Source organism: Chaetodon trifascialis, chromosome 5, assembly GCF_039877785.1.
Source record: "Chaetodon trifascialis isolate fChaTrf1 chromosome 5, fChaTrf1.hap1, whole genome shotgun sequence".
In the NCBI taxonomy this organism is placed as follows: Eukaryota; Metazoa; Chordata; class Actinopteri; order Chaetodontiformes; family Chaetodontidae; genus Chaetodon; species Chaetodon trifascialis.
The window spans coordinates 22,030,462-22,047,300 of NC_092060.1; the positions used below are offsets into that span (position 1 = coordinate 22,030,462).

At 41.8% G+C, this 16,839-nt stretch overlaps 1 protein-coding gene across 8 annotated transcripts in view; it reads right to left on the reverse strand.

The window, feature by feature from the left end:
• The window catches only part of diaph2 (diaphanous-related formin 2), a 377,012-nt gene that overhangs the window by 236,472 nt on the left and 123,701 nt on the right, over nucleotides 1–16,839 (reverse strand). For 5 of the 8 annotated variants that reach the window (XM_070962304.1, XM_070962301.1, XM_070962302.1 and 2 more), the window contains 6 exons: nucleotides 16,000–16,112; nucleotides 12,118–12,234; nucleotides 7,790–7,908; nucleotides 5,379–5,443; nucleotides 4,463–4,567; nucleotides 617–679 (listed from right to left, as the gene is read on the reverse strand). In XM_070962304.1, the coding sequence (XP_070818405.1) occupies nucleotides 617–679; nucleotides 4,463–4,567; nucleotides 5,379–5,443; nucleotides 7,790–7,908; nucleotides 12,118–12,234; nucleotides 16,000–16,112 (582 nt within the window). The remainder of the gene's footprint in view (nucleotides 1–616; nucleotides 680–4,462; nucleotides 4,568–5,378; nucleotides 5,444–7,789; nucleotides 7,909–12,117; nucleotides 12,235–15,999; nucleotides 16,113–16,839) is intronic. The other 3 variants (XM_070962307.1, XM_070962305.1, XM_070962309.1) reach the window with 1 other exon arrangement.

The following is a 16,839-nucleotide window of genomic DNA, read 5'->3' on the forward strand; positions in this document are numbered from 1 at the left end:
CTCAGCGGGGAGGTCAGCATGGCAGGTAATTAACTCTGAACGCTATGTGATTAAATCTATGCCCCAATCTCATCTCTGATAGAGGAATTCAATCACAAAGTGTTTACTTATGAAAATTGCATTAAACACGTAGGAAATGTGTCTAGTTAAAACCACTACAGAGTTCAGCAGAGCTTCCAGCTGTTATATTATTTATCTGAATGGAATAAAGGTCTTAAATATCATTTTTTATGAAAGCATGTCATCTGTTTTGATTGATTAGTAATTTTAAGAGGCAAAACATTCTGGAAAATATGGTATTAAATCAGAGTAAATTTCAACTACATACACACAGCATTCCAGTTTGATTTCTTTTCTTTTTTTTTGCATGTCAGTTCATATCAAACACAAGCTGAAATTCCAGGTGCTTAAAACAATACCCTTAAAATTAATACGGAGTGGGGCAGACATGCAGAGGGAACAACAGAGAGGGCAGGAGATCATTCCCACAATCAGTTTCTTAATTGTCTCCAACAAACGTTTTGAAGCATCCACTTCATTTTATACACAACTTGGATTTGCAGGTAACTAAATGTGACATTATGTCGAGGGTCACGCATGCAAGGAGGACACCCACCTTGGCTTCAGATTCCCTGATGAGTCTCTGAGCCTCTTTGAGCTTGTCTGTTTCAATAGTTAACTGTGCAGATACAACACACACACACACACACACACACACATACGCACACACACCATGGGAATACACCACAGACACAGAGGGCAACAGAGAGGCACAAATGGGGGTGGGTTAGATAGACAGAGAAGAGGAAGCACACTAGAACACTAGAACAGGAAGAGTACTCACACCAACCACAAAAAAGCTGGAAAAAGAGTCGTGCAGGAGAGAGAGGATGTCCCGTGCACAGTTAATGACAATGGTAGTACAGTGTTATATTCCCATTTTGTCTGAATGAGCTATTTGATGTGCAAAAGGCAGAGTGTACTGTACTTTTACACCTAAAACAAGATGTAATCTATCTTCAAAAGCACATCAGTGCAGGGCCCTGACTGCAGCATGAAAGGAACAAGGCACAGCATCACTGACAGTTGGTACACCTTCAAAACCCTTCTTCCATTTCCCTTTTTTTTCATTTTTGGCATCGCAAAATACATTTCAACTTAACACTCTTAGATGTGTGATGGGCATTGATTTCACTCTGCAGTCTTTGTTTTAGAAATGTACCCATTTTGCTTTGATATTTCCCTCTGTGCGACCTTGCCAAAAGAAAAATGAAGGGAGCGTATTCCACAGCAACTGAAACGTAATATTTTTATGGAGTCATTCCTACAGAACACATCTTACTATGGACTGTGGAGAACTAAATATTTAATGTGTAAAATGGAAAAGAAGATGGAAACTTTTAATGGGGTGACTTAAAAAGAAGTTTCATTTTGCAAGAATTTTAGAAAATGGTAGTAAAGTGCAATATTTAAAGCAAAGGGAAGTTTCATTTCATCTTTCATCCTCGGAGATTAAAAGGTAGAGGCTTTGAGATATCTCAGTTTTGAGGAACAAGCCAGAGAGATTTTTAGAATAGTATGCTTTGCTTTCAGAGAAGTCTAGCACTTTTGACCACCATTTTCATGGAGAATCGTGAATGGAAGGACACATGCAGAAGACATTTGAACGACAGTGAGCCGAACAGTCTGGGTTTGGCTAAACATTAGGGACTTAAGCAAGCAGTGAGGGCTGAAGGGACGGCTGTGGCGTTGAAGAAAGAAACTACGTTGCACATGTGTGATTCTGTCACTACACTTCCTGATGTTCTAGCCTGACTGTCTACTACGATTGGTTTGCCATAAGCCGAAAAGTTTTAGCAGGAAGTTCTCTAAGCAGCCGTTAGATGAGTGAAACGTTGCCTAGTGATATTTGATTTCCACTACTACGACAACCCGTTGCAATGTTTTGCCGTAGCCGTCCCTCTGATGTCACTGCTTAAAGACCCCATGTCATTATCAGTTGAGTCAAATTTTGTAATCAGCCAGGGCAGAAGGCAGCCTGGCAGTAAAAGACAGAGAAAGTGGTCCACTACACCTCCAGCTCCTCTTGGGGCCAAGCCGGGTCAGCTACAAGACCGCCAGGTTGTTAAAATCTATTAATGGGATGGCGCAGAGTGCTCCAATGTACCACTGCAGTGCTACATTATTCATCACATCCAGAGCCAATTCAATGAATAGGTTCCTTTTTTTATCTCGAATGGTTGCAAGCAAAGGTTTGGGGAAGGGTGGATGATTTCCACTTGTTGTGATTTCTGTGTCCTTTGTTGATGTTTACAGGCAGAACCTCCACTCAACTCAATTGGGGGATAATCAAACAGACACATCAAACAGGCTGCTTGTTACAATGCCAAAGTTCCCAGAGAAAGACTCTCATTAAATGTGTTGGTTCACAAACTAGGTGAAGAGAAGCGACTCAGGCATGCATGTGTTTTGATATCTGACAGGAATTCTGTCTAGGAGATGAAAGGTTAGGGTTAGCTCCCACTTCATTCATATTCAGCAAAACGGCAGTGATAGCACTGCAGCTTTGATGGACGAACTGAATGTGTGTCCTCACAACGACTTAAAGGTTCTGCGCTCTCACAGTTAATGGCTTTCTACAGCGCTGTGTCAAACGTGGATTAGGTTGCAAAACACACTCTTTCAGCTTAGCCTTCTTCAAGTAGCAGAATCACAAGCGTCTGACAGGATGACTCTGTTGTTTTGCTCAATGCTTGAGGTACCAATTGAATGGTCTCTGTGAACACCTGCCTAAAATAAAAAATAAAAACAGGAGATAACTCTGAACTGAATTGTTATTACAGAAATTGCATATTTCAAGAAAAAAAAATGAAAAAACAACTTCAGCCCTGACAGCCCCAAAATCAGCTCTAATTAAAATTAAAATTATATGTGAGGCCACTGAGGCCAGTGAAAATGAACAGATTAAAAGGACTCATAGTCACAGCAAAGTTTGCGTATGCTCAACAGTAGTGTAGTAAGTTTGGCTCGACTTGCATATACTGAAAAAACTGTTGGTATGTCCTGTTGCGATGCATAGGGGATATGTAAAGTCCTTATGGCCACACTCATGTAAGTTTGTGCCAAACAAATTACACGTTTTCCTGCCGAGGTTAATGTGTGTTGATGTGCGGCTCTCCAGCAGTAACCGCTCTTTGAAGGAGCATTCAGACAAACAGAGGAAGAGAGGGCTTGACTCTCCAGGGCTTCTCTGCTCTACACTACCTGTTCATGCACCACAGTCAGTCAGTCTTCAAAAGACAGAGGCCTGCCAGGGGAGGGTGAGGGGGATGTGCGTTATGGGGAAGAAAACAGTCGGAAACACAACATAAAAAGCTCCGACAAGGGAAAGGGGGCAAGCAGAGGTAACACAGCCTGATGCATTCATTTCTGACAGGAGGTGGAAGAGGGAGACGAGTAAAGGAGGGAAAGGGCGGGCATGAAGAAAGGAGCTTCAGATTCTGATGGGCTCATTAAAATAGGTGGGCAGGAATCAGGAACAGAGGGAGTGATGAATCGGTTTGGGCACAAATGCAGGTAACAAATGGTGACACAGCACTCAGGTGAGTGCGCAGGAGTGAAACCTACACACAAAATAAGTTCTACGGAGAAACAACACTGCAGCAGCCAGTGCCTGTGCTAGATCACTGCATTTGTTGTGGACCTGAGAACGACAGCTGGAGGACTAACTGAGAAAAGTCCCAGTGATGCTTGGACCACACATGCAGGTGCAGTTTATCAGACGGGGAGTGTAAGCAACCAGAGATGGATGTTTGAAATAAAAAATAAAATAAAAATCAATCTTTGATGTAAATGTAGCTATACCATCTTTCAATGCTGGCTTATATTAAATTCCATAAGCAGGAAGGCAAACTGCCCTTTTGTCCCAAGGCAGCACTAAAGTGTTTGAAATTGGGTTAAGGGGGAAATAGCAGTCATTTTCTCTGCTCAAAATGGACGGTTTTGCCTGGTAAGAAATGATGTAGAGGCCAGGAAAAGAAATGCAATCCATCTCTGTGATGATAGAATTACACAGGAAAAGCTTCAATAGAGCAATTCTCCCATAAAAAGAGCTACAACTTAAGAAGGAGATTGACCCCTTATTAAATCAAATGCTCTTGCATGGATGATCACTCCCACTTACAGCAGCAGCACATCTGTAAATGGGGTGGAAAGGTATCGTTCTGACCAAATCAGCCCTTTGTCCAGTGGGCTCCACTACTTCTAGTTGCTGTGATGACAAACACTCTTATTCCATTCAAGCTTGTATGAGACGTTTTTCACTTAAAAGCTGATTAAATGGCTTCTGGACATCTTTTTTTCCACTATCTTCTTCCTTTTTGGAAAACATACAATATAAAGGATCTCCGGGGGAATGTAACACTATTTTGCAGAGTAGTGGGATTTCTCTTTATGGATTTACCTGGGACTCCAGGGCCTGGATCTTCCCCTCCAGCTCTTTGATTCTCTCTTCCTTCTTTTGAGACTCGGCCTGGGCCTCCTGGCGCGCACTGAACTCCTCATCAAACTGCAAGAAAAGAGACAGGAGTTCTGTCTATGTGCACATAACAAACACTTGTGTAAACAGACACACACGGCAGGTTGGTGAGCGGCACGGTGTCTCCAGAGAATGGCCACAGGGCACATCAACAGACACCAAAACACGCTGTCTTACACTCTCTGGCCGATTTCTATTCATAGCTCTCCTGGCCCTAGAGCCCTGTTGTCCTTTGTCTTTGTTTCAGGCCTGGCTTTCATGTATGCTGATGGATCTAACCTTTGCAGAAACCAAGCCATGTCGCTACGATGATTTCACTGGCCCAGCAGGGTGCATGGTGGGCTGGTGGGACAGGACTCTTAATAAGAAAACATACCCAGGACCCCCTTGGTGTTGCCAGACAGAGGTAGTGAGGCTCCTTAAGATACTTTTAAATATTATAAATAACATGCTTGGTGGGGTAAGGTTTTAATTTGGCATTTTATATGTCCAAAATAAATAAAAAATACAAGCAATCAAGCAAATAATTAATCAATTTAATTAGCTTAAAGGGAAATGTAAGATAAAGAGAGAAGCCCTTAAAGGCCCACTTTAAAATGCAGAACTGAATCAGAAAAGCCTGCACATAACTTAACTCTGCTCCGGCACTGTGCACAAATAAGTATACATCAGAACATCGGCATTGATTCTTGTAATGCTGATACGGATCATGTAGCGTCACAGCCAGGTATTGATCAGGGCATGGAAAATCAATAGCTTGTCTGGGAGCTCTGAGGAAGAAAAAACTTTCCTGATGGGAGCCGGCCAACCAGAGGGGCTGTTGGAGTGATTAATGTCTCACCTTTTTGGAGAACTCTGCAGCCTTCTGCTCACTCTCTTCAACTTTGGCTTTATCCACACACTGATCTGCAAGACAACACAGCCGCGGTCATGAGATACTTCAAAGGCACGTCTGGGTGCTTTACTATTAGACCTGGGTCTTGTTTATCAAAGTATATTAGAGCTCAGATGATTGGAAATCTTTCTTGAAAAGTCTGTTCGGTCTAGGAGATGTTTACCACTTCGGATGGTCTTAAAAACTGTCACAGGTGTATTTCACAACACTTGAAACATTCCAAGCGTGTTTTGAGAGGGAAAACCAGCTCACTGCTGCCTCTCAAATGAGTGATTTAACCGAGCATTTCAAGGTTTGTTAGTCTAAGATTGCTATATAAAGTATCTTTCTATATATTTTCTCATGACATATGTCCTCCATGAAAGGTTGAATAATACAGACGCTTGTAATGAAAGGCAGAAGTCACTGAATAATAAAATGAATATAAATATAATTCAGGGCTGCACAGAGGCGCAGCAGGTAGTGTGCGTGCCTCACAGCAAGAAGGTTGCACGGTCGATTCCCAGGTTGGGCCTTTCTGTGTGAAGTTTGCGTGTTCTTCCCGTGCATGAATGGGTTCTCTCCGGGTACTCCGGCTTCCTCCCACAGACCAAAAACATGCTCATTAGGTTGAATGGTGACTCTAAATTGCCCCTAGGTGTGAGTGTGAGTATGAATGGTTGTGTGTATGTGCCCTGCGATCGGCTGGCGACTGGTCCAGGGTGTACCCCGCCTCCCGCCCATTGACAGCCGAGATAGGCTCCGGCCCCCCGCGACCCCGAAAGGGATAAGCAGCATAGAAAATGGATGGATGGATGGATGGAAATATAATTCATTCATCTTCTATACCAACTATCCCTTTTGGGGTTGCGGGGGGGCTGGAGCCTATCCCAGCTGTCAATGGGCGGGAGGCGGGGTACACCCTGGACCGGTCACCAGTTGATCGCAGGGCAACACACAAGACAGACAACCATTCACGCTCACACTCACACCTAAGGACAATTTTAGAGTCACCAATTAACCTAATGAGCATGTTTTTGGTCTGTGGGAGGAATGCGCACTACCTGCTGCGCCACCGTGCTGCCCTATCCTATATATATAATATGTAATAAATATTATATGTATAAAATGTCTGGGAAATGTTCTGGGGAAGAAAGAAGACAGTATAAAATGCGCAGCTTTGCCTGCTGATGCAACTTCCGTGCTGACCCTGGGACAAAGGGACAGCAAGAGATAGAGGGTTTCCATGATACGTTGAATACGTCTCACATACAGGGACGTCAGTCATACTGCTCGATTCTTGGCTCATGCAGATGCACTAATAATTTGGCCTCATCTTGTCTTGATCCTGCTCTCCCTGAGAAGGGTGGGAATCATCACCTAAAAACTGTGACCTGTTATCTGTCGCTTCAGGGTGTGTGACTTGAATAAGAGAAAAAAAGTCATAGCCTAAGCACAAGACTAAATGAGCACGTTTGCATGCTTTGCCAATTTTTCTTTCATTACATATTTTCTATTTCACAATTACAGCGTAGATTAATCATTTGAAGGGCAATGTACTGTACGTGCAAGTTTTAAGTATAAATTATTGTTAGATCTCACATCACGCAACACATTTTCCCTCCGAAAAATAACTGTTCTTGGGAAACAACACCTCATGTGTATGTGAAAAACAACAAAACAGAAAATTGAAAAAGGGTGGAAAGGCACCTCTCAGAAACTCATGTGGATACGGCATCTGTCCCCTGTGTGAATTCAACGAAACATCCTCAAAAGTTTTTATCAACTGATTAAATCTCAGCAAAGTGAGTGAAAAAACTTATTTAATACAGCAGCAGCCCTCTGTGGATAGGTTTAGAAACTTTTAATGACCCTTTGTTGGCAAGTCACAGAACTGTTAGTGACACAACAGAGACAAAGTGGTGTTATTTATTTCTTTTCTCTGTTTGAAAAAGATTCTCCATTAGCAATGCAGTGCAAATAGATGTTTTCTCCATGATTCCAGGATCACGCCTGGCGAATACTACAAATGAGGAAAAAGAGACATTTAAAATGATGGGGAATTAACTGAATTCATTCTGCCAGATACGCTGCATTATTCATCAATGATGAGGTGACCCCATCTTATAGGTCAGGACACTGCGGGTGTTTGTCAGAGGAGTCCCGGGGGGATCTGGGATAATGAGAATGACTGCGAGGTATCAAAACAGTCTCAGCAACATCAGTGATATACCTCCTGCAGCATGTCTTTTAAAAAGAAAAAGGAAACCCATCTTCAGGATGATTTCAGCGCATTAGAATCTCAAAAGACTTTTATACACATTTTAGACTTTTTCCATCATGTGTTAAATTAATGAGTGAGTAAATATGAAGCATACCAATCAGGTGGGTGAAGTCCACGTCCAGTCTTTTACTGTAGCCAAAGTCGGGGTCCATCCCATTACGATGCAGGACCACCTGAGACACGCATTCTTCTATCACCTTGTAATACTGAGGCCTGGGGGGGTCAGAAGACATAAAGCAGAACAATTAGACAAGCTGCAGAAAGATATGAGTGACACAAACCCTACAAGGCTAAATAACCACAAATTATTCCCTTATCCAAGCTAGAGGTCACAAAATGCCATGTCAAAAAGGGTGCTGCTGGAGAAAATAGGCACCCTATTAAATTTGATCACTTGCTTCACCCCGATCATGAAATTAGCAGATTAATGGGCACACAGAACCCAAGTCTGTGTTAGTCTGTCCATTTCAAGGTGACATACGCTAGCCAACGCTACGCTTGCCCTCTTGCCTAATTTGCAATCATCTTTGCCAATTAGAGCAACCATAAAAACTGAAATGTAAATCTAATCAGTGTAATGTGCGTAATTGAAAGCACAATGGACGGGAAAACATGTCAGCCGGTTAGGAGTGTGACTGAGTGCCCGGTGTTGTCAAGCGGGGCGCCTGAATCAGCCCGAGAGTCCCACTCCGCCACACAGGTTGGTGTGTGACCTTTTCTCAGTAACATTATCAACTTTAATTGCTAGTGACATTTAGCAAATACAATGCCACCTTAAACTGAGCTCCAAACTGAGAAATAATTATTTTCTAAGCATGACATTGACCAGAAGTTGATGTTTGAATTCCCAACAGATAAAAACTTACTTTTTATTCCTTAAAGTCTCAAGATTAAGTTGTTGTAAACTGGAAGCTGAGATTTGAAATGGGGTGATACATGTGGAACACTGACCCTTAATGATGCTCATGAATAATACTGTAAAACCAGGAAGGACGATCACGGCTGCATGTGGCTGCGACCAGCTAATTGTTGCATTTGTGTGAACGGCTGGACAAATCGTGGACAGCGCTATGAAATCTGGTGGAGCGATGAGTACATAACTAGTAGGAGGAGTAAAGTATGAGATGCTGAGGCAGGGACAGCCTTCTGATTCAATGATCACACCAAGTGCATCTCTTTTTTAAGTAACACACACAGAGCTGAGGTTATGGTCCTCTATGAGCTCCAGGGCATAAATATACAGTACAACGCTCCAAATGTGCTTCCAGTAGGATCTGTTCCTTTAATTTACAAAAAATCCTGTCCTCCATTTAGAAACCAGTTTAGAAGTTCCTCAAATCCCTGTATGGCCAACATGCTGTAGTTTAAGGCCATTTCATCTTCTTGAAATTGTCCAATAGATTGATATGATAATAACTGAAACTGAGAGATTCAGAGAAGATTTTATGACAACTTTGATGCAGATAAGGAACTGAAAGTCTGATCAAAGCCTGCCCGTGCGACGGCGCTGCATGAAAGCACGCAGGGGAAGGAGCACTAATGTAACTAAGATGTAATAATTGATGTGAGCAGGCACAGCTGTGAACAAAGTGTCTGTTGTCGGGTGGGTTAATTTTGTGTAATACCAAAAAAGCACATACATCCAAGAATATGTCGAAATAAAAGGGAACATGTTGAACTTGTTATTAAAAAAAAACCTATTATTAAAAAAAAAAAACATGAAATAAAGTTTATTTCTGAGCCTTTAACTCTCGCTGTTGCCCATAAATTCAAAGGCTATGTTCTGTTGGTAACTCGTGGGTGGACAGGCCATATCATGTTATGAACAGAAATATGAAAGAACACAAAATTCTGAGCCAAAGCAAGTAAGAATAAATCAGCATTTAGGTGCACTGTTTTGAAAGCATGAAATGCCATACATTAAGCTTGAGCTGGCGGATTCGCCCACTCATGATTGGAACAAGCTAGTGAAAGCTCACACATCGCCCTGCATGGCTTAAGCACTGTGGCACTCGGCTTACAACTGTCACCAATGTACACCACATTATTATCTCAATAAGCCGCCCTATTTTCCCTTCGTCCTCCATCCTCCGCCACCACCAAGCAGATAGGGGCTGGGTGGAGATAACTGGAGACGGAGAGAGTGACCCAGAACTGTCAGGCCCCTCCACAGTGGGCAGGGCTGGGCTCCAGAAGCCAGCATATGTCCCCTGCATCCTTCCCCACCTCTGCTTTTACTTTGGCACCTTCATTTCTTCCAATGATAGCTTGCAGTTCAGCACAGCCCCAGCCACTTGATCCAGCTCTGCTCCACATAACCAGTGTAATCCCCATATCACCAGGCTCCAAAAGAGCAGATCTGCTCTATATTTACTGGGTGGGTTTGATGTGCTCCCATTCATTAGGCTTGCAGTGAGAGATTAATTATCAAAAATAAACCAAGCCCCGGAGGGGAGAGCAACAACTAATGTTGTGTTAGGAGGAATGACAGTAGACAGAGCACTTCAACAGTTTGCCCACTGTAGACCCTCTTAGAGTTATTAGAACACTAATCATATTATTTAATTATCATTTAATGTAGATTATTATTTGACACACACAAATCAAGGTACCAAGTGTGCTATCAATTCCAGTCCATACAATGATAAAAACAACTTAATCCCTTACTTTAGATAGAATATTATGAGCAAACATGCGTTCCTTTGATCACAAAGCCAAAGTCTGTCACACATTTACGCAGCATACCTGCCACCATTAAAGGATTCCAACTAGAGCCACGCATCGCCACCACACATCCTCTGATCTGCCTATTTTTTGTTCAAAGCAGGCAAAATGTTAAATACACGCTATGCTACTTCACATTCGCCCAATTTTGACCACAACATGAAAAGATGATAATTTTAAGGGCAAAGAGTGGAAAAAGAGAGATAGTATCTCTTGTAAATAGCTGCATGTACTATATGACTGCATCCTCCATCATCCTAACTCACACGGCTGTGATGTATGGGGAATGAAAAGCCTCAGACAGAATGATTTTCTGGTGTTAGCGTTTGTGTGTGCACATGCGTGGGTGTGTCCTTGCATTTGTGATGGAGGCTGGAATATTTCAAAAACATATCTTTAAAAAGACCATCCGTTTATTTATAGAGCATCGGCACTGATCCCTCCTTATTGCTGGCTCACACAGAGGCACATGGACACTGGAGCTGAGGTGGACGTGGCCGCACTAGCTGGTTAATGCGAATTCTATTTCTCACTTCCTACGAATAGATGAGGAATGCATTATTCATAACTCCAAGGGAACAGCAACTTGTCTATGGTAAATTCATCTTCCTCCTCTCATCCTCATCCAGCTTCCTTTTTTTTAAGCCTTATTTCTGCAAAAAAGGTCTGACACAGCAGTGAATTCATCAGTGTCACTCCATTCAGAGGACTGGCGGCCTTCCTGTCCAGTCACTGACACATTTGCTCTTCAAAGGCAAAGTAAAAACAGTTTAAAATTACTTAATAACTCCAAAATACAGAATATTATCCCTACTCATAGAATTTGTTGTCCCCCGAGGCTCAGGCCTGTGCAGCACCTCAAGCTGCACAGCTCTGCAGCGCTAACGTGGGTGTGGTTCAATAGAGTTACAGATTTTGACACAGAAAGGTTAATTAAGTAATTCCTCCATAGAAGATGCAGTGTGGAGACAGTTTTTAGCATGTTGTCCTCATCTTCAACTCCAGCCAGGCAACACATGAAACTCCAGAATAGAGCTCATGCCATCTCCATAAACCCCTATAAAGCTGATAGGCTAATCATTAGCCAATGTGGTCGATAGCGATGTTGTCTTAATCGGTGGGGAACGGGTTGGATGTACTCCAGGTTTTATATCATTGCTGAAACCTGATCTACATTGTTTTACATAGGCTTTCAAGTTGGGTTATCACACTTGTTCCCACATATTTGTACCATGTTTTATGATTTTTATTATGTCCCATATGTCTTATGTTTTTCCACTCTATCTTAAAAACTGATGCTGAATGAATGAACAAGAGGGGCAAGCTAAGAGATGTTGCTTTCACAGACTGCAGTTGTGGGTAAATGACACAAAGCTGTGGTAATTCAAAGGGAGTTCAAGCTTGGCTTTTAAAAATTAATAGGTCTCTTACTTTTGGGAGGAAAACATTTCAACCTGGCTTTTACTTTTCAAGATATGTTGGTCAAAGACAAACACACAGACCGGCAGAGGAAATAACAATTTCCTGTAAGTAATGAACAAATAAGTTCAGAGTGATGTATGAGGTGTTTCATATCTACTGTTGAAAAAAATAAATAAATAAAAATAAACAAAGACTATCCAAGCTTATCGGCATGGGAAAGCATCATGAAGTCATCAGTCAATAAAAAGCGAGTGGTATGTAAACATTAGAACTTACCTGATGTAATAGTCATTCCTGATGAGCAATAGGTGCTGGAGGACTGACAGGAAGTAGGTCTCTGAGCCAGTGTCTTTCACCATATTGGACAGGAGATGGTACACCTCATTCATATCAGTACAGGAGCAAGGTTAAGGAAAACAACATTATGACTGTGTTATTTTTTTTAGGTTTCTAAGTTAATTCTGATGAACTTCTCAATATTAGTTCATTTTTCAGGCGCATTCAACTCCTTGCAAACACTTAAAGCTGTATTAGCTCTCGTTTTCTTTATAAATACATATCTATTTTCCCCAGTTCCTCACCTCAGGTTTTCTGACAGGCATCACTGTGCAAAAGCAAACGGAGATGTGATTCCTCTTATCCACTCTCTCTCTCTCCGGGGAGCTAAAACAGTGTAAACAGCTAACGTGAGGAGGGGGATTGGCAATAAGAGAATGCTCCCTCTGGTTTACCTGTCACTCCAAACCTTTCAGAATAGAGGAAATTAATTACATGAAAAACTCACCGGTTTGAATGTTTAAGGAAAGAATGACAGGGAGCCGATCATTCGCGGGGCAGAAATATGGCTGAGGTTCAGTTTTCCGATTGAAAGTGACATGTACTCAGGAGCGAAAATTCATGTTATTAAATTTGCAAAAGGTATTGATTATGTGTCTTATGTTTGCTTTCCCCAGGAGGAAGTAGTGATGGCTTTGACATCTAAAACAGATGTTAAATCAGACTCAGTCTTTCTTTTTATTCTTCCTGTTCAAATATCCCACACTACATATATTTCTTGATTATTTGCTGAGCATTTGTTTTAAAAAAACTAGTTGTAAGTGATGCCTCTTATTCCACAAAGCACAAAATCTTTGATGTTAGCATCATGGTGGTAAAACAATGCAAGAGCACTGCCGATGATGCATGCTGGAGATGTGGGGATGATCAGGGTACACTTATTCATTTCATACAGATGTTACAGTGTGCTATTCATGAAAACATATCATAGATTACAGGCCTAGATGGTCCTTACACACCTGCTCTACATGTTCTGGGGGACCCATCTCTGCTAAGCTATGTCTCTACGCCTCTAATGTATTTGTATGCTCTAACACAATGAATATGTTCCACATTGCTCTGGCCCTGAACCCCTCTGCTGTCATTTTGATTCCCCCCTTTTCTAATAAAATATTTATTTTGCACTCTAATATTTTGACATACTTCTCCGTATGGTACATACTGAAATGTATTATTTAGGTTATTGTCTCTGTTTCTACAGTCACCCACTGTTTAGGGTTGTTCTATCTCTTTAAAAAACAAATGCAGTGTTAATAATTAAAAAAAAAAAAAAAGCAATACCAACACAGCAGACAGTATAGAGGAAGACGTACCTGCACGTTAAAAATATTTCAAAATTCAATTTCTATGTTAATGGCTGATTTGCAGCGCACTGCTAATTCAGAAATAATTAAATTTATGTTTCTCAAACTTCTAATAGCTTCCTACAAGTGTAGCTCTAAGAAGTAAAGAACCCAGGAAAATGAATGATTTGGAGCCCATTTAATTTGTTTGCTTGAGAATGGTGGATTTCCCCATGGAGACTCATCTTGTTTGAAAAAGTAAAATAAGCCTCTCAGATATGTGCACACATGCAGAAAAAAAGAAGACCAAGGAGACGGTGCCCTGTTAAGCTCCCAGAGATAAAAACCTGATTGCCATCGTAACATGAAGTGCAGATCTTGACATGTGCTAAAATATTTACTTAGCGCAACATACTGACTGCGGAGCAGTGGAGTGACATATTCAACACCGTGGCAGCAAATGTTGCGATTCCCCTCCTTTCTGCTTTCCGAACGGAAAATAGTGAAACGCACATGCAAAAACAGATGATGAAAACAGACTGTTTGTGATTTTTAGGTGACACAGCTCGAGGATTCAGACAAAATTAGGAATAAACAGAGCACCAGAGCAACACTAATATTTCCACCACTGCTAATGTGTTATAACAGCTGATTTCATGGATGTACACATAATGTTATGCATCCAAAACTCACGGGGGATCAGAGAGGTCCGACTAATACGCTTTTAAAGGTTAATCAGGAGATTTTGCCAATGCTTTATTTGTTTCCTAATATAATTTGTCAGGTTTCATCAACAGCTAATGAGGGATGACTCTGTAAGAGGCTATCAATAATTCAGATCATTTATTTCCTCAATAAAAAAAAAAAACAGCACTTGACTGCATTCTCCATTTCCCATACTATCATCCACACAAAACAATCTGCAGCCACAGCAATTGGAGGAGATCAATTCTTTTAAATACTGTTTGACACTTTTCCTATTAATTTCAACAATGTCTGTAATTAAACTCCTATCCCATATCAAATTTTTAGAGAGGGAGGGATGGGAATACGGGATCCTCCGCAGTATCATTTCCCTCCCTTGTATTAGCCGAGTATGAAGCCTGGGAGAATTACCAATCCTGTGAGATTCAATTATAGCCTCACCACAGCAGCATTTGAGAGGACATGAGAAGGAGCTCAGACTGGGAAAGTATCCAACTAGCTTCATCTATCACTAAGCTGCAGACACAAACCTAATGTAGAATGCCAATCCATTCGATGACACCCCCCTCTACACGCTCATTCTTGCTCTCTGTCTCTCTCTCTTTACACTCCCTCTCCAAATAATGAATAAACATGAGTGGCAGTCAAGTGTGACGTAGCCCAGTCAGTAGTGGGGTCAATCAATCACCATTCCACAGCTCATTAATATTCATTAGTGGCCTGGAGTCACCTCCTCGGCACCTGGACCTGGGCCGGACACAGAGGAGACGAAACTCCTCAGGTTAATATTCATGAAACTGCAGAGGGAAACAAGACACGTGCAATGATCAGGTAGCAGAGGTACTACCTGCGTGATATCGTGCACATACGTACGTGTTTGTGTGTGTGTTCTACACAAGCAAAGGGACAAAAGGTAGCTGGGGCATTCGAATCATGCTCAGAGCTCACAGATCAATACCACATTGTCCTTGCAAACAAACATTGGGCCTTCCTCATTTGTGAACCTGCTCAAGCACATCATTAATCCAGGTGCAGTTTTTTTTCCTCTCCATCTTCTCTCCACACACACACACACGCACACACAGACGCACAACCTCCTCCAGTCACCTACATGTGTCAACAGAAACTGTCACTCACAGCAGCACTTTGTGCCAGTACTAGAACTGTGGGATTTGGTGGAAGAAAAAGGTTGTGGGAATGAACATCTGCATAACAATGTCAGCGTCTGGTTTGTCTGCTCACGGTGTCAGCCATTCATACATAGCCTCAGAGGAGATTTGTGAATTATTAAAAGGTTCTTCTCCGGGATGCTTGAAGAAGTTCCCAACTCTGGACTAAATTACTGCTCACCTTACCAACTTCTGTTCAGAGTTAAATGGACATTGGCAGAGAGGTGGCAAGGAGTGACAACGCTTGAAAAGAAGAAACCTTGACTATACAATATAATATGAACTGTCTTTTGTGCTTAGTAAATGGTAAGACTAGGAAAGTGTATGTCTGTTAGATATCCTCCTCTTAAGTCATACAACAGTCCTACTTAACCCAATACTAACAGGCAAATGACAAAAAGTGAAGGGGAGCAGAGAAAGGTTAATACAAAGAGGAAAGAAGAGGCGGGAGGTTAAGATGACAGGGTTATTTACCTAGTATACCTGGTCTGAGATAGAGCTGGATATTGTGCTCTGGCTCCTCAAAGCCCTCTCTAATGAACCCAACCATGAGGGGCTTTAGCCTGTAAAGCTTGACCAAACTCACAATAATCACTCATCTCTCACTGCTAGTTCTGCAGGTCTATTCATCTGTATATTCACACGGAGGGAGGACAAAAGGATATTCCATCTCGGCGCGGATGTCATCCAGGCGATGGGAGAGCTCAATAGAGTCCTCCTCCTTGTTCTCGTTGAACACCTTCAGCTGGATGTCTAACTCCTCCGTCTCTTTCAGCTCCTGGAATGAGTTCAACATACAGGAGATGGCTGAAAACATGAGGTTACGCAAAAGGTCATCTTGGAATGTGCAACCCGGATTCCAAAAAAGTTGGGACGCTGTGTTTCCGATAAAAACAGAATGCAACTACCTGCAAACAAACTGTGTTTTTACCGACAGCAGTTTTCCAAAGTGTGCCTGAGCCCATGCAGTGATAACCTTTATACAACCATGTGTCTCACAGTGTGGTCAACTTGCCCCTTTCATACCTTATCATGACACTATCACCTGTTACCAATGAGCCTGTTTACCTGTGGGATGTTCCAAGCAGGTGTTTTTTGGAGCATTCCACAATTTTCCAGAATAAGCAGATAGTTACAAAAATCAATGAAGTTGATGAGGTAAAGCATTAAATGTATTGTCTTTGAGCTGTTTTAAATTGTGTCAAAAAGGATAAACAAGTTATCAAATTCTGTTCTATTTATGATTTACACAGCATCCCAGCTTTTTTGGAATTGGAGTTGTAGATTGTAATTAACAGCCCGACACCTGCAAGGAATCGTTTAGATATTGTGTGTAACAATGTGTTACTGTTGTGTTTGTGTTGTTTAATCTTGTCAAACTTTTACATGTCAGCGTTAATCAGGCCTGTTATAAAAAATTGCAAAACTAGGAACTGAGACAGCCTGAACGCTCTCACTAGGTATTCCAGACAGTTCCTATTCCTGCACACCTGTTCCAGCCACGA